General features: G+C 39.7%; 1 protein-coding gene across 1 annotated transcript in view; it reads right to left on the reverse strand.

The window, feature by feature from the left end:
• The window catches only part of Piezo2 (piezo type mechanosensitive ion channel component 2), a 330,402-nt gene that overhangs the window by 192,891 nt on the left and 110,560 nt on the right, over positions 1–26,951 (reverse strand). Inside the window, exon 3 of the mRNA XM_051201086.1 lies at positions 15,689–15,814. Within this exon, the coding sequence (XP_051057043.1) occupies positions 15,689–15,814 (126 nt within the window). The remainder of the gene's footprint in view (positions 1–15,688; positions 15,815–26,951) is intronic.

Genomic DNA, 26,951 nt, shown 5'->3' on the forward strand with positions numbered 1-26,951 from the left:
ATGTTTCTCTTTCTCCATTCTCTCAATGCCTTGGTCAGGTCAATCCCTGGAGCTGTGCATGGACACATCAGACTATATACTCTAAAAATAACAAGGGTTATGGTATTGCTATGATTTATTTTCACACTGACCTCATTCATATCAAAACAAAATCATAAAAGACTTACAAATTGAAATTAAATCAAGCTTAGAAGTAAATGGCATACTACTACCTTGACAGAAGTTAGTTAGCTTCACAGTTTTGTACTGAGCCACAAATAGATACCATGGCTCACTTAAAACTGAAGGTAACAGTCCTCACCTCTAGATGTTAGCTCATGGTGCTGTTATTGGCATTTGAACTCCTCGAAGACCTACATTTGCTATTTTGCTGTGGGTTTTACAAGCTTAATCAGAATCTTTTCCAAGAAGAATCTCAAATTTAATGTTACAAAAAAAAATGTAGAATGGGGGTTGAAAGAAAAGTGATTGAAAGTGGCAAGAGAAAAGGGCCAAGTCATGTGGAAAGGCAGAGCCCTCAGAATTAACCACAGAAACTGTTAAAGCCAAAGGTTTGGAAAGATGTATTACAAGTTCTGAAAAGTCACAACTGCCAAACTCATACTATTATACCCAATGAAACTATCTACTAAAATTGAAAAAGAAATAAAACCTTCCTATTACAAAAACAGACCAAAGGAATATACTACCAGGAAGTCAGTTCTACAGAGAATAGTGGAAGGAATGCTTCAGACTGCAGAGAAGGAAAAACACTCTAAAAAGAAAACAGGAGGAAAGTACACAACACCAGAGAAGTTCATCAAAACAAGCCTAAGAAAACACCACAAAATGAACAAAATCATGGGAACCAATACACACATTTTTAATGCCTCTGAATATGAATGGCTTTGGTTCACCAATAAGAAGACACAGATTTAGACTGGATATAAAAAGAAGGATCATTTTACCTTACTTTCAAAGACAGATAATACCACTGGATGAATGGGAAAAGGTATCCCAAGCAAATGGAACTAGGAAATAAGCTGACACTGTACCCTAATATCAAACAAAATAGATTTCAAACTAATAGTGGTGATAGACTAGACATAAAGTTCATGTAACATTTAAGACAATATGACAGTTCTCACCATTTATGCACCAAACAGTTACACTCATTTTCATAAAGCAAGTATTTCTAGATGCGAATAGAATACATCAACAGTGGGGGATTTCAGTGTCTCGCTGTCACCAATAAAATAGTAGCATCATCCAGACAAAAATATAACATCAGAGAAATACCAAAGTTAAGTGAAATTATAACTCAAATGGACCTAACAGATGTCTACAGAATATTGCATCTAAACACTACAAAATACCTGTTCTTCTCAGTGGCTCATGGTACTTTCTCAAAAAAAAAAAAAAAAAAAAAACAAACAAACAAGCAAGCAAACAAAAAAACAAAACACATAGTATGACATATAAGAAGCTTCAGCAAATCTAGAAAGGTTTAAACAATATCTTGTATTCCATCTGACCACAGTGGAATACAGTTAGATATCACCAAGGAGAAAAACTAGAGAAAGCACATAAATTCAAAAAGATTAAACAATGTACTTTTGAACAATGAAAGGTGAGAAATTAGAAGGAAATAAGAGAATTCCTAGAATTTAATGAAAATTACAATAAAACAAAGCAAATTCTACTATGGGGCAGAATGAAGGCAGTTCTATGAGGAACAGTCAACATTGTAATTTCCTGCATCAAATACTTTGAGAGATTGCAAATAGGTTAGTGATTCACTTTATTGCTGTGGACAAACAATAATGAATCAAACTTCAAAGCAACAGACAGGGAGAAATGATTGAGATACAGAACAGAAATGGAGTTGGTTCTTTGAACAGATAAGCAGGATAACTAAATTAACCAAAAGAAAGAGAGAAGGTCCAAGAAAGAGAGAGAGAGAGAGAGAGAGAAAGAGGGAGGGAGGGAGGGAGAGGAAAAGGGAGATATTGCAAAAGATACCAATGAAGCCCATTTTTAAAAGTAATAAAAATACTTATTTCCACTAAATAGAAAACTTCTTTAAAAAAGATGTGTTTCTATATGCATATGATCTACCAAAATTAATCCATGATGGATTAAATAATTTTAACAGACCTTACCCTGACGAGTTCATGTTAAACATGACACAAACTATGGTTTTTGAAAAAAAGGGACTTTGAGAAAATGTCCACAACCAGATTGCTCTGTGGGCACTGATGATTGATGAGGGAGGGTCCAAATTACTTTAGGCAGTGACATATACGTGCTTGTGGCCCTGAATGCTATAAGAAAGCAAGCAAGACAAGCCAGTAAGCATCACACATCCATGGTCTCTACATCAGCTTCCACCCCCAGCCTCCTGACTGAAGTCCCTGCCCTGGCTTCCCAGGATGATGGAGCATGACCTGAGTCTCCTAAGGTGAAATAAACCCTGTTCTCCTCAAGTTGCTTTTGGTTATAGTGTTTTTTTTTTCTCAGCAATAGAAAATTAACGAAGGCAGACCTATAGTCAGAAACAAGATTGAAGCAGTCATAAAATCTCTTCTAGCGACAATCAAAGGTCCAGACAACTCAATGCAAAATCTTACCAGAACTTCAAAGAAGGGTTATTAACAACAATACTCAAATTATTCCATAAAAATTAATAAAAGGGTGGGTCTCTAGAATCCTTTCATGAATCCAGTATTACCCTAATACCAAAGCCAGACAATGGCCTCCACAAAAAGTACAGCAGAAAGTCCCTGATGAATGTAGAGCCCCACAAAAAAAAAAAGTCACAATAAAAATACTGGCAAGCTGAATTCCAGATCACATCTAAAAGAATTATTTGTGATGATGGAGTTGAGGGAGCTGGAGTGGGGGAGTGGGGGTAGATAAGATCAAAGTACATTGTATACATGCAAAATAAACAAATGACTTTTAAAAGAAGCATGAAATGTAACAAAAGTTATTAATCAAGTCCTTTTACCCTGATTAGAATACTTGTGGTTTGGCTTACGGATGCTTTGTTCTTATTGCTGTCTTTATAGGAAGAAGATGGAGAAACCCCACATGAAAACTGGCAGGCTCTGTCATCCAATCTTACCCCAGTGAATTGTTTCCTGGGCTCTTGGAGAAGGATTTCCCTGTCAGGTATAATGATACAGGTCCACAATGCCAGTGCTCAGCTCTATCTATAAACTAGTTTCTAAAACCAAGCCCCTCCAAAAAACATTCATTTATAAACCAGGGATTACATACAGTGTATTAAAGAACAGTGGAAGGTAAGGAAGTTTGACACAATTGTCAGCAGTGTCCTGCATGTGTGCAAACACTTAGCTAATAACCCAATCTGTGAGGATTCATTTATATACATGTATCTGGCAATTTTACAGTAATATTTTAATATAAATAACCTTACATATTTTCATATTCTGCACAGGAATCACCAGGAAAAAATTAAATGTCTCTAAAAATAAATTAAAATATGAATTATACAGGTAAGTAAACCCTAAAACATAAAAACAGGAGAACTGTCCATCTAAATGGTCAAGCTTCTACTTGTGGAAGGGTGGTCTCATCTGAGAACCCACAAACACACACTGGTCTTTAAGGAAGTCTGAATAACAGTTAAAATTGTAAACATTTTTCTGGAACATTTTAACTATACTTAGTTCGATCTTAGTAAGGGCTTCCATGATGCCCTTGAAACATCCTTCAATTGTACGGTAAATTGGAAAACACACAGTTATGGTTTTGCGCCCTCTGTCTATAATTTGAGTTGGAGTTTGCTCCCATACCACACAGACTGGCCTTAGTGCTTTTATTGTAAATAATTTACACCAGTGATGCTGAATCATGAAACTGAGGTCAGGGAAAATGTTATTTAAGCAAACAAAATCAATCCCAAATCACTTTAGACTTCAAGCCCTGTGACTTATCTGACAAGAGCTGGTGGGTTTGATGTGGGAGCCGATGAGTATTGGGGATGACTGCCCCACACTGGGAGCATCCCCACTGCCCTGAGCTCATGACCCTCCTTGCTGGAGCTCTTCTTCCACCAGGATAGCCTTTCTCTCCTTGTTTTGCCCAGACCAAAAATGGCAGCCAAATATCCTTTATGCAAAGAAAATAAATACCAAGTAACTTAATCTGGTAAATACTTTTAAGAAAAATCAAATATACTAAGCACATATTTCCTCCTGACCTGAAAAGGGGAGACAGGGAACTATGAGAGCAGTGGAGGGCAGCAGTGATAGTAGGGTGCTTCTGGACCACACTTGGTCCAAGGCAGCTCAGCTGTTCTCATCCATAGCTCAGAGGGAAGCCTTGGTGGCAAGGATATCACCAAAAAACTGGTCACCAACAAAGCATGGGACCCAGGCCTAGAAAGTCCCAAGTCCTAAGCAGCATAGTGAAACTGTCTCAAAATTAAAAGTAAAAGGAGGCTTAGGGATATGTCTGCCCTTGTGTGCACAAGGTCACAGGTTCAATACCAGCACTATACAGTTTTGTTTTGTTTTGTCTTGTTTTGTTTTAAAGAAAGTCACTAAAACTCATCTTATAACAGGTACATTTCCTATTTAGTTGATTTCAAGTGGTTGCTTCACTCTTGTACAATGATTGGTATAAAATTAAGTGCCAGCCACCACAGTAGCTCAGGTTACCAAAACTGAATAAAGCATGAGAGTTTGGACCTTCCATTCAGTAGTGTTTTTTAGTAGAACAGGCCATCAGTGCTCAGACAGGGCAAGGGTGGTGATTGGTACTTAGAGTATTTGGGGACCTTAGAGGCATCTGTGCTTATCTGCCCCAGGGATCATGAAAGTGTCCTGGAGAAGGAATGGCAACTTGTCATGAAGGGTGGACACAGAAACAAAACACAGAAATTTGGAGCATGCTTGACTGGGTAGTGGGAACCTGGATAACACAACTACTAGAGGAAAGAGACACAGAAGCACATGTTCTTGGCCTACAGGCATCCTCACATTCTCACCATCCATCTATGTGTCCTTTGTAGAAATATTTAATGACAACTCAAAACTCTACCTGAGACTGAACAGCTGTCTATACACAAGGAAGGCAACAGAGATGCTGCAAGACCAGACAATAAAACTGAGAACTGAGATGCAAACAAAATACATCTGGAATACGGTGAGCAATCATACCTGAGCAATATTGCCATGTTGATTTAGAGAAAAATCTAGCACTCAAAAGATGCTTTACAAACTTACAACACGAGTGTGCATGGTGTTCACACACACACACACACACACACACACACACACACACACACGAGAGAGAGAGAGAGAGAGAGAGAGAGAGAGAGAGAGAGAGAGAGAGAGAGAGAGAGAGGTGGCTGGAGGGGGACAGTGCTGGGTATGAGGAAACATGAGAAAGAGTAAGAGCAAAGGTAACAAGGCCTGCTTGAGCATCAGACTGTGTTTGAACTCTTCAAGTACACCTTACTTCAGTGTGAGTGATAATGACATTCAAAGAAAGAGATCTTATGTTGAGGTAGAACACAAATCCAAATGCAAGCTAGGATATCTTTTCTTTCAGGGGCTTAGAGGTTCTATCAGGAAATAAACTTGATGGTTTCATTTTTAAGGATCTGTATGATTTTTAATGGGTGTGACAGGTTGTAACTATCATTACATCACTGTTTCTGTCACTGAAATAATCACTGAAAGGGAAGGAGGATTTAATCTGCATCTGATTTCAGTGGCTTTGGTCCATGGTTAGAATGACTCCCTTGTTTCTGGGCCATGGTGACACAGAGCACAGTGCCAGAAAGACATGGCAGAAGAACATTGCTTACCTCACTGGAGCCAAAAAGCAGAGAGAAGGAAAATCAAGGGGAGAAAGGACAAGACACATCTTTGTAGAACAAGACTTGAGCATCTTCTACCAATGAGTCCACACCTCTTCCCATTTCCCAGAGCTACCACTGTGCTGTAAATCCACCCAGAGATTGATCCATTCATTAGGTCTAAGTCCACAGGATCCAATCACTTCCCTAAAGCACATTCTGAACCATAAACCTGTGGGGAGCTTTCATATCCAAACCATAAGAGTTACCAGAAAAAAAGAAGTCTCAGCCCTCCATATTGGCATCAGTCAGGCCCCAACTATCTCCCTTGGCAAGACACCCTCAGCCACAAAGAACAATGGCCAGGCTGAACATTCAGCAGACAGTGAAGAACTTTATGTAGAATGATCTGATACCACAGCTGTCTCAAATACCCCAATGACTTCAGGGTAATGAAACAATGATGCTATGTATATTTGGGAAACCATCACTGGAACCAGTGGCTCAGGGGCTCATTCTTCAAGAGATTTCTCACAAGATGCACCAGCCCATTGTCGTTGGTTATTTGCTTTACATTTTCAGGAATAAGCTTTTCTCAATTTCTCAGGCTTCAAATCTACAGATCCAAACCAAGTACAGACTACAGGATCCTGGGTATAAGCACTGTGATACAGGGCTATGGCTAGAGCCACCAAACAGAAGATATCATGGAAAATGTGGTCAAGGAGGGATGTAGATGTGGTTCATCTCATCAGACTGCAAACAAGAATGTCTCTGTAACTCTGAAGGGGAAAAGATAATCTCGATAACGAATATCAACTGCCAAGCAAATAAGTTACTTGCGACTATTAGCACTCTAACTAGTGTTAGTGCATAAGCTTACCTGTCTGTTTGTGTAACATAACCCCCAGAATATAAGTAACCAAACACCCAACTATTCCATAAAATATTTCTGTGGAAGTTAAGCCTCAGAGCATCTGATACTATGCACTCTGGACTCCTGAGTTAATTCTGGCTTTTCTCCTGATAAAGTGGACCAACATAACACATTCTCTGTCTCTGGGCCCTACTTTCTCCATTAGCGATAGAGCACTCTACCATCTTTATCATTTAGTTTAATTTAATCTGCTATGTAATCTCTTTAAGATACATACAAAAGATTAAATTAGATGATGTAAGTGATAAAGTAATGATTGACTTAACAACACTTCCTCCCAACACTTCTACCTTTTACTTCTTTTTATAGAATTTTCTAATATGGAAAGAGCAAGAAGTGCTGAGTCATCTGCTTATTATCTATTTCTCCGAGCTGAAGACATGGTCTTAGTGGCAAGCTTTGAGGCAGATGAGAGAATGAAGGATTCTAAAGGATAAGGATACTGACATCCATACCACACTCAGTGTAATGGCCTCAGAGCAGGAAGAGTGAGGGTTTCCAGATATTCATCGATGAAGAACAATAGAAAATTCTGGAATGTGGGTAGAGGGTTACATTCTTGGTGGTTATGGTATGTGTGAAAATTGTCAAAAACAACAAAAGAAAATCAAAATAAACTAAAAGAAAAAAGGATGGAAGGAAGGAAGAGGGAGGGAGAGTGGGAGGGAGGGAGGAAGAGCACATGTGCATACACGTGCGTGCATGCGTGAATTCACACACACACACACACTCACACAGACACAGACATACACACACACACACACACACACACACAGAGTCTGTTTTGTGTTAGCAACAACTCATGGGCATGAAACCTGCCTTGAAAGCAGCCCAGAGACACCCTCCTGGAGAAAACTGATTTTCCCTTTCAAAGCATAAATCAATTGCAAATAACTTCTTTGGTAGGGATGGGACTTTATGTCTTCTTTCCATTCTCAGTGCTAGGATTATGTCTGGTTTGAATATGCTATATTCCTAAGCAGAAAAATAGTAGTAGGTTTTCCCCTTGGTTCATGACCTTGGTAATCGCAGGTTCTTGGAGACTCTAGCAACGACTTGTATGGGTTCTATCTCATGGATTGGGAACACAGAGTTACTAAAAATACACATTCTTTGAGTGAGTGAGTGAGTGTGTGTGTGTGTGTGTGTGTGTGTGTGTGTGTGTGTGTGTATGTGTGTATTAAAAGCTCTAGTAAATTTATTAACATTTTTTATTTATTATTAGTTCTTTGAGAATTTTATATAATGTGATTTGGTCATATTCACCTCCTCTCTTGCAACACAGCATAGAGGAACCACAACTTTGGGGTATAGCAGAATTAATATGAAACAGGCAAAAATTGTCATAGACAATTGTGCAGTGCCATATGAGGTTCATCATTTTCTAATTTTATTAATGGATCTGAGTTTGTTCTAGAATCTTCAAGTCTTGTGTGATCTTGAATAATAAATATCTATTTCTGTAGTAGTGTCAACAACAGCAGATTATTTTTGATAAGCACTAATTTATAGTCATCAATATAGGCTGATTAATTCAGCCTTCTCAACAACAAACGCTATGGCAAGTGTACCCAGCTTAAAGTGGAGGAACTGAGGCACAGAGAGGCATAGCTCACTGTCATCTATGATTATATTAAACAGTGTAAAAATTCCATATTAAAATTTCTCATATAGTAAGATGAGACATTCTATTTGAAGCATGCCATGTAAGTTTTTTTTTTTTTCTCACAGAGTAGTATTCCATTGTGTAAATGTGCCACATCTTCTTTATCCATTCTTCAGTTGAGGGGCATCTAAGTTACTTCTAGGATCTTGCTATTACAAATAATGCTGCTACAAACATAGTTGAACACATGTCATTGTTGCATGGATGTAGATTATTTGGGTCTATGCTTAAGGGTGGGATTGCTGGGTTCTGTGGTAGACTTATTCCCATCTTCCCAAAGAACCGCCATATTGATCTCCAAAATAGCTGTACAAGTTTGCACTCTCACCAGCAGTGGAGGAGTGTTCCCTTTTCTTCAAATCTTCTCCAGCTTAAGTTGTCATTGGTGTTTCTAATTTTAGCCATTCTGGCAGGAGTAAGATGGTATCTCAGAGCTGTTTGCTTTGCTTTTCCATGATAGCTAAGGATGTTGAGCACTTTCTTAAGTGTCTTTCAGCCTTTTTGATTTCCTCGATTGAGAATTCTCTCTTCAGTTCTATACACATTTTTTAAAATAGGGTTATTTGGTGTTTTGTGACTAGTTTCTTGAGAGTTCTTTGTATATTTTGGAAATCAGCCCTCTATCAGATGTAGGGTTGGTGAAGCTCTTATCCCAGTATGTGGGCTACTGATTGGTCTTGCCAGCTGTATCCTTTGCCTTACAGAAGCTTCTCAGTTTGAGGAGGTCCCATTTATTAATTGTCAATCTCAGTCTCTGTACTACTAGAATTATGTTCAGGAAGCAGTCTCCTGTATGAATTTGTTCAAGGGTACCTCCCACTGTCTCTTCTAAAAGGTTCAGGAATCTTGAAATTTGCAGGCAAATGGATGGAACTTGAAGAAACCATCTTGAATGAGGTAACCCAGTCACAAAAAGAGGAACATGGTATGTACTCACTCATATATGGGTTTTAGACATAGAGCAAAGGATCACCAGCCTATACTTCACACCACCAGAGAAACTAGGATAAAAGGAGGAATCTAAGAGATTCATACAAGGTCCCTCACAGAAGGGGAAAGGAACAAACTCTCCTGAGCATATTGGGAGTGGAGGGGCAGTGAGTGGAGTGAAAACTAGGAGAAAGAGAAGAGGAGGAGAGGAAAGCATGTAGGACTAGGAAGATAGAGTCAGGGGAGGAATAGACAAGAGAGAGAGAGAGAGAGAGAGAGAGAGAGAGAGAGAGAGTGCGAGAAAAGAGGGAGCCCTTATAGGTTTGAAGAGAAAACTGACTCTAGAGAAATGTCCATAGACCTATAAGACTGACCCCAACTAACAACTTGAGCAACAGTGGAAAGGTTACCTTAAATGTCCTTCCCAGATGATGTGATTGATGACCAATCCCCTGAACATGGGTCTCAGTTAGAAGGCCTGGGCACTGGAAGGGACCTCTGACAGTGGAACCAGGATGTATCCCTGGTGCACAGAAGGGCTTTGGGAGCACATTCCCCATGGAGGGATACTCCCTTAACCTATAGGCAGGAGGGAGGGCCTAGTCCTTACTCCAAATGAATTGACAGATTTGGGTGACACCCCTCCTGGAAGGCATCACCCTCCCTGTGGAATGGGGCGGGGAGAGATGGGAAAGGAGGGTGGTTGGGGGGCATGGGAGGGAGGAAGAGAGGGAAGGAGGAAGGGACAGGGAACTGGGATTGACGTGTAAAATAAGAAAAATAAATAAATAAATAAATAAATAAATAAATAAATAAATAGTAAGTTAAACGCTACTCTGTGACTACAACTCCAATGGAAATGAAGACCAGCATTGACACAGCATGGGCCCAGGGCTTCACTCTGAGGGTTGCTTCCTCTCCACAGGATGAACCCCTCAGCTCACTCTCTTACCAGGGTGTGGGTTTTGGCTATAAAAGTCATATGCACTCATTCCAGGACTAGCAACTCTAACAAGGAGGAGTTGCAAGAGTCCTTTTGGTCTTACTTCCGCTGGAGCCTACTGATAACAAACTTGTCTTCCACTGGGATTTTGTCAGCTGCTACCCAGAATGCCCTGAGAAAGACATGGGTGAGTGCATGAATGGAAATCAATTTGCCTCAGTCACCAGGGACTGAAGGAATCATTACTTTTCGACACATCTGTCATTACATATGTACTTAGAAGGCATGCATATGCCCACATGCACCTAGACAACTGCAGGTGAGTAGACATTAGACCACTGTTGACCCTGACATGGAGTACCAGAGGAAAGCCACAATTTTGTTGTAGGTTTTAAAAATTGTTTTAATGGGGGTAGGGGGCACCTGCAAACTCCATCAGGAAAAGAAAGGGGCTGCCTATGGCATCTAAGTCAAGAAAAAATGGAAGTAGGGGAAGGGGAGTCGAGAAGGACAGAGCAAGGTTCTCCAAGATGCCACTTCCAGTATTCCAGTAGCTCTTCTAGTGACGACAGACAGCAGAAAATGACTTACAAGAAGCATGTTCACTTCCTCTGTATTTTACCTCCCATTTCATCCACATTAATTCTTTCATTCCCATCATTCATATATATAAAAATCAAAATAAAAGAAAAATTCCTTTGGCAATATTGTTATTTTCATCATCAGATAACCACATGGCCAAGGGTACAAGTACAACTAAAGTGATTAATGATTAGCAAAACCCAGGTGAAGTCTGTAGCTATATCATTGGATGACATGTCAATGAAGACCCAGATGTGGGAAGTGCATATAGATACAGGTGCTTCTCTGTCTCATAACCAGCAGGGTGGGATGATGTCACTCACCCACATCAACCCAGCAGTCTTACTGCCATAAACAGTTGCTTCATCATTTGGGTCTCAGTGTTAAATATGTTGTCAGAATGGAACATGAGAGGAAAACACTGCTTGCTTGTGGGCCAATTAGCATGTCCTCTTCGAACAGAGAAAACAGACCATAAGGGGACAGCAGATCCATCTATTAAAAGACCCAAAGGCAAATACACAGACAGATAAGAGAGAGCTCTGGAATGAACTCCAGACACATAAGTCCTTTGGGACCAGAAATATCCAAAGTCTAACTGGAGGCTTGACAGAAAGAAACTGTCCCAAACAACTGCTAAATAGGGAGTTCCAAAAAGAGGGGAAGAGTAAAGACCTCAGCTGATCATTATTAAAGATTCCTGCTCAGGTGCACAGCCAGGGGTGAGAACTTGCCTGGCAGTATGAAGCCTTGATTTCAAACCTCAGCACAGGGTTGGGGAGTAGGTGCTGGCCTGGACGTTCAACCCAGATGCATGATATGTGTTTGTGAGGGAGTAGGTGCTGGCCTGGGTGTGCAAATCAGAGAGAGGTGTGATGTGTGTGTGAGGGAGTAGGTGCTAAGGCTGAGTGTACAGCTAAGCTGTGTGGAAAAAGTGTGAGAGGGAGTAGGTGCTGGCCTGGGTGTGCAATTGAGTTTTGTTAGGTGTGGGTGGGTGGGCAAATACTAGCACAGCGTGTGCAACTCTTTTGTCCTCGAAGAGCCTATGTCTTCATCATTACATTTCCTGCCTCTGCAATTACAGTACATTTAGCTTTGTGTTTGTACAAGAAGAGAAAGAAAGTAGAATAAACAGCCCTACAGGCAGGGCTTGGCCAGCTAACCAGACCTGCCATTCTGTGTATGAAATGATTTGACAGCACTCCTGAGTAGGAGGAGCCAGGAATGAAAGCTCCTACTCACTGCCTCAGTTGCTGCAGATGCCTTCAAAGACCACAGCTTTCCAGATCCACAGCTCTGCTAGTCTTACAGATATGGTTCAATAATGATACAGGATCCATGGGATGCCCTCATTGTAGATGAGAAAATCCTCTCTGCAGTGAGGAAAAACTGTAGTTCCTGGAACCAAAATGCCATGATCTCTAGTATCGTAGGCTAGTAGATGCCCTGTGGGTAAGCTTCCATATGTAGTTATTATTATCAGAAAATTCTCTTGCATAGTTTTGAACCTACAATGTTTCTTTCCAAATTGGTCTGGCTTGGAAATTTCACTGACATAGCTACATATCTACCACAGAGTCAGACACAGTTCTTCTGTATAACCGGCAGTGACATAATCAAAACCAGACCCACATTTATTTAAGTAGCATAGTTCGGACAGAATGAAAATATTTTAGTTAGTGCTACAACACTTTGGGGGGAATTTTACAGACATCTCCCCTGCCCCCCTGATCCTTCACCTATATGAGCCCTGTTTGGGGTGGGGGAGCGGTAGAGAGGAACAGAGAGAAGGAAGGAAGGAAGGAAGGAAGGAAGGAAGGAAGGAAGGAAGGAAGATGGAGGGGGAGAGAGAGAGAGAATATTGTGTTTTAATTCTGTACAATGGCACCTTTAAGAAATCTGCCAACCAGAAGAAAACAAAACAAAAACAAAAACTAAATAGTGGTGGTTTGAAAAAAAGAAAAAAAAAAACTCTTCACTGCTTCCAGTTAATATTCACAGGACTTAAGGAGGGAGGAGGGCTTTCAAGGGCTCAATATTTATAAATGCTACTGTTGTCCCCCAAACTCGTGTCTTGGATTACTAAGAGAAGAAGGGAGCTTTTGCCATACTGGGGTGAGGATATGACATTAAGGTACAGAAACAAGTCATTAAGAAACAGAATTAAAACACAGATGTGAGCACCTGGTGGTGTGGGATTTGAACACCACTTGTTGGAGAGATTTTCTTCTCATTTACTTACATCTTGAAGACAGAGGAAAGTATTCATGGTGTGTATCACTGATGATGAAAAAAATTTGTCTTCTCATTTAAAATTTGGATGTTTAAATCAAAGACTTTGTGTTAGCAGCCCTGACAATAAAACCGTTGCTCCATCTACTAGGCAAACAGTCATGGCAGGATGGAAAGCCTATGTCCCCCCCCCAGCCTCACACCCTTTTCAAGAGTCTTGGTAATTTGACCATTAAACATTCTCCAGGCTTTCACCTCATCTGTGCTGACCCTGGAGACTAAACAAGTGCAAATCTCTGAAGTTCGTGTTCCTCTTTTATCCCTTTTCAAGAATGTATTAATATTAATGTTACACAGGAAACCGAACCAACACAAACCTGCACCACCTGATGAGCCACCACTGGTCCAGGAAGCAGCAAGATATTTCAGAAGAAATTTATGACATCTATAAATTCACCTTCAAGGTACCTATGGCTGGAAGAAAATAACTCGAGTTTTAAAACTCAGTCTTTAACCTAGTCCTTTCCTATTGGTTAATTCATCAAAAAAAAAAAAAAAAAAAAAAAAAAATTGGAACTTCAAAATGGAACGTCGACGTGAATCCAAATAAGATTCAAGTTGGAATTTAGTTTCTTGAAACTGAGTTTGCTATTATAACTTCCATTTGTTGATTCTTGCAAAGGAAAGTCTCATTAGATTCATAGACAGGTTATACTTTAGAGTGGCTTACACACTGATAATAAATGTCTCCAATGGGGACATAAGAATAACCTGGGTATTGAGAAGCCAAACACTTAGGAAGTGGTGTGAGAGGCAGCTGTGACCCACAATAATGGGTGGCCAAGGAACATCAAAACATGAGAGGAAAGAGGTCAGTCCTCACAACAGCAAGGAGGTCTGTTCTCCCAAATTCTGCCTGGGAAATAGGGGCATGGATCGATGTCACTACGGTCTCACTTACTTGAAGCAGCCTTGCCCAGGAAAGAAGAACCAAAGCAAGAGAGGGGGGTGTGTGTGTGTGTGTGTGTGTGTGTGTGTGTGTGTGTGTATACCTACAATTCATACTATGGAGGTATGAATTGTAGGTATACACACACACACACACACACACACACACACACACACAAAGTAAACACATTTATTAATGTAGAGAAGAGAAAGTTGTCATTTCATGTCACATTTTATGTCTTTGTACAATCATAGGAAAGCATCATTACAGGTAAATACGGAAATACCCAGACAGAGTCCAAACAAGACAGTGAGTTTTATCTCATAAACAGAAGCACCTGGTGAGTCTTCTATGTCTCTCAACATGACACTATTTGCAAAAGGACATTGGCAGATACCTTTCCATGGGTATGTAATGTCTTCAGGAATGAAAATTATGTTTTTAATTATCATTCTAAATAATTGCCTGAAATTTTTGAATATGCTAAAAAAAACTCCTCTGAGTTATATATTTAGGTTGGATAGATTTATGGTGTGTGTATTACATACTAGTTTAAAGAAAAACAGCCCTATCTTAAAATACAGATTTAAAATAAAAATATGATTTGGGCAGGAATTTCTACTAAAAGAATTTTGAACCTAATAAATCTTTAGTTCTGCAAATGTCTAAAAGTTGTAGAAAGAAGGCTAATGAATAATGTATGACTATAAAATCCATCACAGAATCCTACACAGTATTTAACTTAACGACCTTTGATACATGAAAAATCCTGATCTTTTTATTTTACAGGGAAGGTGTGTTTACTTCCTAGTCCTTACTCTTGTACTTATGAAAGTTCAGGAAATTTCAAAGCCACAAATGGGTTCCTCAAAGAAAAACTGACAAGTCAAAACTGTTACTAGAGCCTACTTCAAATATCTCAGGGTCTGTTTAGTTTTAACTGAAAACACATGGATTGGATCCCATCTACTTGAAATGGTTACATTTTTTTTTTTTTTTTGAGATGAATACAAATTCTACTGAAATTGAAGTATGATTTACTTTGGGGTGATAACAGTTGAACAAAGTAAATATATTAACTTTCTCATACCTTAAGTTTACACTCTGAGTAATACATTTGCTTCCTTATAAACCTCAAGTGCAAAATACCCAGTTTGAAAATAAACAGTATGCTTCATGCCATTTCTCACAGATATAACAAATGCGATACTGTGCTTGGCACAATCAAATCATGTTAATATTGCTAAATTTCTATACTGTCCTCACAGATCGGCTATTCCTGTCTCACAGCTGAGTTCCAAGGGATCTATGCAAATCCAGATTTTAGATTAATACAAACAGCTATATTTTACAATCATTTAGGATCCCAGTATCTCACAAAAGTTGGAGATCCACTGTTTGACTCATGGTCTCATTTTCCTTGGCAAATCCTACATATAGACATTAATACACACACACACACACACACACACACACACACACACACACACACACACACACTATTCTATACTAGATGAGCAAATGACCAAAGTTACAATGAATTCTGTAGTGCAACCATGTCATAGATCCGTATGTATGTGATGACAGGTGGATCCATTACACGCACACCCTAGGGAAAGCACAAGGCTAGTACTCACAGTTGTAAGCAGGTGCGATGCGGTGCTGTGCTTCCAGGCTGGCCAGTGTGATGTGGAAAACGATGTGAAGCAGCAGGAAGGAGAGGCTGGTGATGCACAGGGACAGCAGCAACCGCCCCGTGTGTCCTAGGGAGGAAGCATCAGAGCGTGAGGGAGTGTGCACATGCTGCCCAGATGCAAGCCCCAAGACTGGCTCGAAAGTGAGGCAAAGCAATTCTTATCTTAATTATAAAGAAGACATCTTGTTTCCTTTGCAATATTATATAATTAAAATTCACTATAAAGGAATTCTTGCTTTCCTGTTCATTATAGGGCATTTTACTGTGGGTTAGAAACAAGTGCTGGATCATAAAATTGTATCGAATAACACTGCCAGCATAGAAAGGAACCATAACCTTCTCCTTATAGAAGTAGTTTAAGAAAGTAAATATAAGAAGAAAGTAACCTAAGACATTTTACCAAGTTATGATAACTTCAAAAATACATAATGATAATAAGAAAACTATATATCTATTTCACTTATGAGCATGGACATAAATTACAAAGCATGTTAACCATGAAATACAGTAAAATAAAGCTTGTCATATTTATCAGAGTATAGAGCAAGTAGGTTTAGCACAAGAAATCCATGTGATTCACATACTAGTAGAATCATACTAGTTTTCTTTGGTACCACAAAAGAAACATTTTATAAGTTTCAAAAGCATTAATGATTTCAAAGAAACTAAGAATGTAAGGAACCATTTATAAATGTCGAATAAATTAACAACTGAACAAGCATCTTCTTTATGGTGGTCACTTAGTCATCAACCCATGGATGTCAAGAGAATGAATGAGGAGTCTACATGCCATCACTGCATGAGTAGGCAATGCCATGAGTAAAGGAATTATTAAGTGTCAATGACAAGGATTACATGCTGATAGTATGATCAAAAGACTGCTTTCCAGACGATGAGGATCAGTAGCTGAGTCTACATACCAACTGTGAGGAGAAATATGAGAATTCAATAAGGCACAATAAGATACAAAAACCACTACAGGCCCTCTACATCAGCAACTGCAAAGGTACAAAATCAGATAACAAGTTAGTTGGCAATCAAAGTTGTTTTGTAATGATTTTGTGAGCATGTCAACTCAGCCCAGACAGAACACAATTATTCAATTAAACACTAATCTAGGTCCTGATGAGAGTTTGCAAAGTCACAAAGTTCATAGTAAACTGAGGCTAACACAGAGGAATATTCTTTATCACCTGTCAGGCTGAGTAACACAAAGTATGTACAGAAACGTTCCCTACAGTGAGGAGCTTTAGTCCAAGGCTCATGAACTTGGGCTGCCCATCACCTCTCTTTGACCACCTACACTGAGGATTATGGACTTTCTCAACCAGTTTATACAAGAAATTGTGAAACCGATTTTTTGAAATAAATCAAATGCAGGAAAACATGTGAATCATGTGTTCATAGATTTCCTATGGCATTACCACTCTTTGATTGAACCTTGGCTAATAAAAATATTTAGAAACTAACCTAGTAAAGAGTTTACAAGGCTTTTGTGGAAGTATAAAATGATTGAATATAGGGATTATTTACATTCACAAAAGAGATAGTGTATGATAAAAGACAAAAAACACAAATTTGCCCTACATTTGGTCTGTAAATCCAATGAAATTTCAAATAAAATACCAGAAGAAACCTAAACTTCCAAAAGCCACATTTCAATACATATGTAAAAGGAAGTTAAAGTTTTCAATATTGTTTAAATATTTATTTAACAGTGAAATTATACCACTTCTGTCAGTTTTGGGAAATAAGTTCAAAGGTGAATGTTATTTTGGGTCAGCTGGAATTAGAAAAGTGGCTTCGTCCCTTGTAAACTTCTCTGAGAAATTTCTGTACAGACTCTCCCATTCCTTTCTCATGTCATGGCTTCTGTGCTGATTGGCCACACAGAGCAAAGCCCTTTGTTAGAGACAGGTGGAAGATCAAGAAAAGTGGAGAATTCTAGGAACCAGTGGCTTGTTTCTGGTCAAACTAACCCAACATGAAGCTGCCTTATTTTAGTATTTTCATGTCTTCATTAGTTGTCAATGTTTGTATACTTGTCAGTATTATTGTGCACCCATGTACATGAAAGACACAGATGTATGTAGAGGCTCAAGATGATCTTGGGTGTCTTTCTCTTCCTCTATTTTCTCTGAAATAGGGCCTCTTACCAAACTTGGAACTCCCAGCACCAGCCTTACAGGATCATGTTACCACCACTGACTTTTTCCATGAGTTTTGTGAAATATTTGTTTAACTATGCAAAGATGTGTTGCATTTGTTTACCTATGTAAAAACCTGCTGCATTCATTTATGTTGTGGAATATTTGTTTAACTATATAAAAATGTATTGCATTTGTTTAATTATGTAAAGATGTGCTGCTGTTTTACCTTGCCTGCCTAAGGCACCTGATTGGTCTAATAAAAAGCTAAATGGCCAATAGCAAGGGAGAAGGTATAGGTAAAACTTTTAGACAGGGAAAAGTAAGTAGCAGGAGGAATTTAGGCTTGAGAAAGGAAGAAAAGGAGAAGATAGGGAAACACCAGAGGCCAGGCAGCCAAGCACAGAGGAAGCAGAAAAAGTAGGACATATAGAATAAAAGAAAGGTAAAAAAATCCTGAGACAAAACAGATGAATAGAAGCAGGTTAAATTAAGTTAAAAGAACTAGTGGGACAAGACTAAGCTAAGGTTAAGCATTCATAGTTAATAATATCTCTGTTTATTTGTGAGCTAGCTGATGGTCCAAAGAAAATTCCAATTACACTACACATGAATACTGGGGTTTCAAACTCAGGTCCTCATAATCGAGCTGGCACTTCCTGATGGAACCATTCCAAGCTGTGTTGACTGATATTTAACAACAAATTTATTTTATTGTAGCTTTGGAAAACAGAGCCTCAGATCAAGCTGTTCTCAGAGCATCTTCATCAAAGGCCTCTCTCCTGGACTGTGCCTGACCACTTTCATATCGTGAGCATTCTGAGCTGGCACATCTCTCGTATGTGCATGACTCTGCAAATTTCCTCCCCTTATAAGGACACCAGTGAGGCTGGATTAAGGATCCATTCTAATGACCTAATTTTAATTGATGTTAAATCCATGAGTGTGGGACCTTTCCCCTAAAAAAAGTCACATTCTGATGTAGCAGAAATAAAACTTCAAAATATAAATTTTTGGAAGAATATAATTCTGCTCTAAACAGTGGAAATCCACATCTTATCTTTGATGTTAGAGGGAAAATGTTCAGCTCCTTACCATTAAGCATACTGTTAGCTATGGCCTTCCATGTATGCTCTTAATCCAGATAAGAAATTTCATTTAAATTCACAGTTTCAGATTGTATTTTGCTAAATACTATCACTGTGTCAGTTGAAATGTTAGGTTTTTTTTTTTTCAATTTTTTCTTACTGATGTCAGGCATTCAGAAATTGGTTTTGGTAAGAATGTGCCTAAAATCTGGAATCATCTGATGATATGTCAACTCATAGAAACATGAAGAAATAGGGCATATATATAAGCACAGGCAACGGAGGTAACTTCAAGACAATTTCCAAAAGCAACTGAGCCACAAATGGACCAAAAAAAAAAAAAAATCAGTAACCCATCGCTGAGATGCCACACTCCATATGTGCACACTACTTCCCCAACCATCAGGATGCCAAAAAAAAAAAAAAAAAAAAAAAAGAAGATATTAAAAACTAACAAAGGGACTGAGTATCTAAGTGGGAGAGTAGAGTGTTTCTAAATAAATTTTATCCTGAGTTGTAAACAGAGTTTTGCTTATTTATATTAGCTTTCCTAAAATGGAGATCTAAACAAAACAACCTTAAACTATTGTTGCTTCATAGATTCCATTCAGGAACTGGGTTTTTAAAATTACTTTCTTATTGGATTGAAGGTCTTCTCCATGAGATGGAACCTACATCTGACACTGCTAAGCTGGCCAAGAACCTGAGATTAGATATGTCATGAGGTGGGGGAAAACAACTACTATTATTCTATATTATTATTCTGCTAAAGAAATATAACAATAAAATGACCCTTAATAACATACTTCTACACCCACAGGTCAGTACATAACTCAGAGCCTTACTGGAAAAACTTCCTCTTGACCTAGATGGGAACTAAGCCAGATACAACTGATCAACGTGCAGAGAGTGAGAGACTTTGGGGCTCTCAGACCTAAATGGGATGTCTTCACCAAATCTGTCCACTTAGGGCTCAGGCATCTATGTGACAGGGGAGATGGCAGGGAGTGTAAGAGCCAGAGAGAGTGGGTGACTCCAAGGAAACATTGCCTTCCAGGTATAAGAAGAATGATGCATATACGAATTCATAGAGACTGTGGTGGCATGAATAAGGCCTGCACATATTCAAACCAGAGGGGACCCCAGGACTGAGAGGGAGAAGTGAACACAATCTCACACTAAATGTAATCAATGGCATTTTTGCAGACTCTTTGTCTATTTTTTCTCTGTTTGGGAGATATATATATATATACATATGTATGTATATATATTTGCCTTATTGGTCTTTTGCTTGTCTATTTTGGGTTTCCATGTTTGGGGAAGGGTTCTTTTGTTTGTTTCTTTGTTTTTAAAGAAAGAGAGGAAAAAATAACATGTAGTTGTGTGGGTGGAGATGACTGTGAGGAATTTGGGGAGGGGTAAACATGATAAAAACATACTATATAAATTTTTTCAGTTAAAAAACACAAAATAATAAAATAGTTATAAACTTCACCCCTCCTTTATTGTATTCCTGAAAGAAACGGGAGTGGTATCATTCCCTTAGCCAACATTTCCAGCTCTCTGGATTCCAGGTGTTTGAGAGTAGCAAGCACATAGGGAAGACCCTAGGCTCTCCAGATGTGCCAGTTTCCTTAAGCTGACTTTGAAATATTCCACTTACGAAGCAATCTCAGCCAAAGTCTCTGAAATTTTTAAAGGGAAGCCTTGGGCCTTATGGGAACTTTCCTTCCCGAGGAAATGAAAACTGCAGTATTTTCATTGTTATGGGTTTCCAAGTACAATCATGAACCCAAGGCCAAATCTGGAAGTGGAATTTTAAGAATTTGGAATCTTCTGTGGCTCATTCTCAAGGTGTTATGTTTGTGATTTATTGAAAAGCTATATGGAATGACTATTCAATTTTATATACCCAACATTTACAGAAAAAATCTTGAGAAACAAGTTGTTATATTAGAACTTTTCATAGCATGCTGTATAAAGAAACACATGAAAAACACACAAGTTAGGAATGAGATTGGATATAGTCACCCACTAGCTGGAAGAAGATACCTCAGACTAGGCAAGCTTCTAGGTCAAGCACATGGAGCTGCTAGCACCATGATTTCAAATGATGGGGGTTTCATTGAGGCCAAGCTAATAGCAATGGGAGAGACAACGCTTGACTCCATCTTCAACACTCCGAGGCCATCCTTCAGCACACATCAAAAGTTTGTGTTTTGTTTTTGTTTTCTTTTGGTGAAAAGAGTGAATCATAGGAAAGCTGCTGTGAACAATGCAGGAGTGAGCAGAAGGAGGGGTGGCAGACTCATTTCTCCAGTTCTCGCCACCTTCATGAGAAGGCAGCGATTCCACTGTGGGCCTGCAACCCAGCCGTGGAATCCCCACCAATCCCAGCTCAGGTCTCCATGACCAGGATGGACTTTGAATTTTATTTTATTGACATATTATTGAAGAAAAAAAAGTAAGTTGCTCCCCTGTCCTCCTCTCTTTTTATGCCTTATTACTTAATACCTTAAAACTAGACTCACTTTATTCTATCTGCTTGTACATAGGTATGTGTACCACGTGTGTGCCTGCTGCTCACAGAGGGTAAAAGAGGATGTCAGGTCCCCTGGAACTGGAGTTCCCTAGACTTACAGATGTCCATGGGCCACCATGTGGGTGCTAGGAACTAAGCCTGGGTCCTCTGAGAAAGCAAAAAAAAAAAAAAATGCCTTTAACCACTGAGTTGTCTCATCAATTCATCAGTAACTTTTTAAAGTATTAGCACCTCTTCTAAAATCTGTTGCTCAATGAAAGGGATACAAATGGTACTCTTGATACATAGGGGAGTGAGGGTCAAGGACCATGGGAAGAGCCCTGAGGGCTGCAGTGTGATATGCCCACATTTGGTTCTCTGCTTCCTCTGAACCTGCCATTTCCTCTTGATTCACAACATCCTTCCTTAAAAACTGACACCCCACCCAGGGGTCCGGGGTCTTCTGGTCTCTTGTGGTGAATAAAGTTGGTGGAATTCTGACACTTGGAGCTATGTCCCTGTCATATTAGCTGCTATCCTAGGTTGGGTTACCTGGAAATAGCACTGAGATGGAGATTTGAGTGCAGAAGTTTCCCGTAGACATCTATACTTCCTGACATTGACCCATGGGAAAGCTGACACCTGTCTGTATATAATCTAAACTGTCATTCTGAGGCTGAGCAAGAGGCTACTGTCAACATTGTTCTTTGTCTCTTTGGCCATGAAAGAGATGCCACTGCCACCCAACACTGAGAGGCAGAGTGACCCATGTAGGATAGTGAAGAAAACAGCACTGACCCAGGAGAAATCAACTGTCAAAATCCATATCTGCTGGAGCAGAGGCCCGAGCTGATTCTTTGGGAGCTAAATGCAGAATGGTCCTTCCAAAGGGTTTAGAATTGACACAAAGGGAGTGAGCTGCTCCATCCCAGAGCTGACCAGAAAACAGAAGCATGCTGATGTGAGAGAGTGTGATGTAGGCAAAGCAGCTTCCTGCAGGTAAAGATCACAGGGGAGCAACTCTGATATGAACGGGATGGATCAGACTCTCCTGGAGAGGATAAAGGGAGGTGGATGTGGTACACGACAGAGTCATTGAGACTTTCTGGTCTAGACATGGATTGGTCTCAGGTAACATGTGAGCATCCTGAAGACAGGAATTGCCTCCAGCACACAGGCACAGGCTTAGGAAAGACTCATGGTCCCATCTATAACTGCTGCTATAGTCGGAATAACTGTTTCTTAAGGGACCATGAGTTCCAGTTTGACACTACTGGGAGATGATGGAACCTTTAGGGAACTGGACCTCATAGGAGATCCTTATATTTTTAGAAATATGTTTGTCATGGGCCCTCAATAGAAAGCAAAGGGACGAAGCCATCCAATCTTGGACTCCCAGCTTTCTGAGTTCTACAACCCCACCTACGGTGGTTTGAATAACAATGGCCCCCATAGACTCAGATTCAAATGTCTGGTCACCAGAGAGTGGCACTGTTAGGAGATGTGGCCTTGTTGGGTTGGGTGTGACTTTGTTGGAGGAAGTGTGTCACTGGGGGTGGGCCTTGGGGTTTCAAATGCTCAAGCCAGGCCCAGTGTCCTACTCTCTCTTCCTGCTGCCTGCTGACCCAGATGTAGAACTCTCAGCTACTTCTCTAGCACCATGTCTGCCTGTGTAACACCATGCTTCCCACCATGTTGACAATTGACTAATGGACTAAATCTATGAACTGCAAGCCAGTCGCAATTGTTTTGCTTTATGAGAGCTGCTATGGTCATGGTTTTTCTGCACAGCAATAAAACCCTAATTAAGACACCACCACTCTTTATAGACAGCATCCAGTTTCTGATACTTTGTTACAGCAACAGAAAACAGTCTAAGACAAATACTGAAATAAATTTAAGCTGAGTTTCTTGAGATTCTCAAAGGAAAAAAAAATAATATCCTAACCTGTGAACAAGACATTTCTTTATAAATAGAGATATAGCATTCCATTAAAAGATGAGTCACAGACATAAAAATATTTTTATTTCATCATTTAAGCAGATAAACTAAGGCCCAGATTAGCTAGATAAATTTAGTGAATTTGATATTGCTAAGTTGTTAATCCAAAACACAGAACATAGCAACAAAAATAAATTTAAAATAATACTTAAGAAACACAGAGGGAAGAATAAAAAAAATCAGTCATGCATTTGAGAATTCCAGGAAAGCAGCAAGAACAATGGGGAAAAATCTTGATCTTTTAATTGTTTATCTAATGATTAGTTCATGGTATAAATATATTGCTTTACAATGACCATGTGCTGGGCATCTTACCCTGCAGACTATGATGTTGCTAGCATGGAGCAAGACCATGTAGTCTGATAGCAGAGCAAATACTAAGTGAACCAGAAAGACAGTGACACTTAGAAACTAGACATGCACTGTTGCTTGAAGTTGATCAAGAAGAGCTCTTGCAAAACAGGCATACACACTGAGTGTGGGCAGACTGAAAGATCTGAAGCTTGCCACAGACCTGGACATTCTAGATTCTTAGCTTTGAGGGCCAGAAGTGTTTCAGGCTTCATGGGATACACTCTGTTGATGGTGCTCAATGCTGGGCTTGTAGCATTTAAGGGAAATCACGACTAATACATGGGCATGTTGCTCATGGCTGTTACTATAATTTGGATTCTGAACATCATCAAAAACCTTGTTGTTGAAAATGTGCAATGTTCCAAACATTGAAAATGTCTGAGGGGGAAGCTAATGGAAGGGTATGGAGCAGTTAAATGGTGGAGCCTGAAAGGTCAGTAGGTCATTTAAGGATGTTAATGAAGGCAATAGTGGGACCTTGTCCCCTTCCTTTTCTTCTCTTTATTTTTTCCCCAGTACTTTCCTGTCATGATGTCTTACTTCACACAGCCCGAAGCAACTGGACTCATCAGTCAGAACTGTGAGCTAGAAATCCCCTTTGTCTGTACAGCATAACTATCTGATGTGTTTTGTTAAGAGCCACAGAGAGATGACATAGTTATGGTTCAATAAAATCTTCAACATGCTTCCATGTCATAAAATATTTTACAAAACATTTAAATTAGTTTTTGTGACACAAAAACATTTGTGAATGTAGGAAGCTTAGGACTGGTGGTTGCCATTTGCTGGCCATTTTCTGTTAGTACATTTACAGAAAAAAGAACATTTGAAATAAAAAATGTTTATGAGAATCCATAAATAGAAAGGTCTGTATTTTGATATTCAAGAAATTTCCTAGTTGGCATCCCACTGACTCCATAATAATGGAGATATGTTCCTGTTCCCTATGCCCTGCCTCATTTGATCAGGTCATAAACTCCCTTGTTCCTGTTTATATATATACTGGTCAGCTCCCTGAAGATGACCATGTGACTTTTCACCTTCTCTAATTTCACCATGTCCAGAAGAAAACTACAGTCAAATCAGTTCTCAAACATATGCTGAAAATTTAACATTCTAAGGTAGTTGGAAATTTTGTAGAAATATATTAGAGGGCGTAGAAGGGCATCCAGATATAATGTATCAATACACACAACATGGTGTAAGCATACTTAAGATTTCTGAAAATACAAACTGAAAACCAAGTCAAAATGGATAATCTAATTCCATATTGAAATATAGTGGCTTTCCTTTTATGTTCTCATGGCTTTGTGGTGTTTGGTCGAACTTCAGACAAAAGGACTAAGAGGAAATAACTGGGGTGTTTACTAGGTACTGCTTTGAAACATTCAGACTGGAGGACTGACCTTACCTCACCTCTGATACTAGGATTTCACAAATGTCCCAGACCTTCTGCCCCCTATGTATCCTCTCTACTGCATTCACAACACTCATACTGCAGAGAATGGCCACTTGAGAATAAAAGGCTGTAGTCATTTTGGGGAATAGGGGATAGCTTAGAAGATGAGATATATAGGCTAATATTCCTAGTTGCCTTAGGCACCTAGGCTAAGAAGAAAGAAGAACCTTCAACATAAAACAGTGAGATGAGTTTGCTTTGGTGATGAACTCAAAATCATAGCCTTAAAAAAAGGTATTCGAAGCATGAGAGCCAATTTGTGCATTTCCTGAGGTGGTCATCCTGCAAGTTCCTTGAGGGAGGAACCCTGGTTACCCTCTGGATACTTATAGTACAGTGTTCTGCACTTAAGGGATCCCATTAAATGCTCCTGAAGGGACATAATAAGAACCGAAGATCACATACAGGAGGAAAAATGGTCCCTGTGTGCTGATTACGGTATGTGTTGGCAAGGCTGTGTCACATTAAGCCAACAAGAAGAGCTCTTCTTTCTTGTTATTTCATTAAGCCATATTCGCCAAGTCCTATGCCAAGGGACCTACAAATGAAAACGAATGGGTAGAAGACAATTAGGAGCCTCTTCCTTTCTCAGCAGGCGTGTTCCCTGTGGTGCATTTATACAGCAATTAGCAGATGTGCACTGCACAGGGATGTCTTGAAGTCCCTTCAGGAAAACAATGACTCGGACCCTGAAAAAGTTTCCTCCCTGATGCACACCATTCTCTTAGGTTAGGTATAGCATTGGCTGTCTCATTTTTCTCCTCCTTTCACTTATCTTTCAAGACCACTGGTTCAATGTTAACCACTTGCCAGGCACAACACTTTGCATAACAAAGAATGCATGCCTTCACTTTCTTGTGAACCAGGACCAAGAGGCCCAATTGAGGGCTGCATGAGGAATACCGGGTTCCAGGACCCAGCTCAGAACAGTTCCTGTCCAGGGGAGATGGATCTTGGGCACTGCCACTGTGCTTTGGGCTGCCTTCTTTATCATCACCTTCATATACATGTTCACCATGATGATGACATGACAGCTTCACTAGCTAAGAGAAGGGACTTTCTGCTTGATTTTCCCACAAGGAACACACCAGGTTACTATGACTAACTGCCTTGGGACCAATTGTGTTTATTTTCGGTGACCCTGGATTTTCCTCTTGTGCTGTGGAAGCCAGTTCAGGGCAGCTGCTGGTCAGCACTGTGTTCTGTTCCTTGTGTGTGCTCCCAAACAACTGGGCGATGACTCATCTGCCAGGGAGACTCCCGGAAAGACAAATGGTCCTCAGCTTCTCTCTATCATGCCCCAGTAAAGCAACCTTTTAATTAATGGGTCCATTGCTATAGTGATATTTCCATCTTTAGTGATGCTGGCAAAAATACAACTCAGTTTCTGTTTCCAGATCTTCAGTGCCTCTCTGTTCTTTGTATAGGTCTAAGATTAGATGCCCTCCTTTAAGACTTTCCACAGCTACCAAGGTGAGCTGGACACGCTTTCCAATATGCTGGATCCTAGTTCCCCATTCTGAAAGAGCTGCTACTGGTGGTGTTTCTCCTCCTCCTCCACCTCCTCCTCAAGTATCCACATAGAGGGATACTTTCTCAGCCTAGACACAGGGGAGAGAGCTTAGGCCCTGCT

Source organism: Phodopus roborovskii, unplaced genomic scaffold (genome assembly GCF_943737965.1).
Source record: "Phodopus roborovskii unplaced genomic scaffold, PHOROB, whole genome shotgun sequence".
NCBI classification, from domain to species: domain Eukaryota; kingdom Metazoa; phylum Chordata; class Mammalia; order Rodentia; family Cricetidae; genus Phodopus; species Phodopus roborovskii.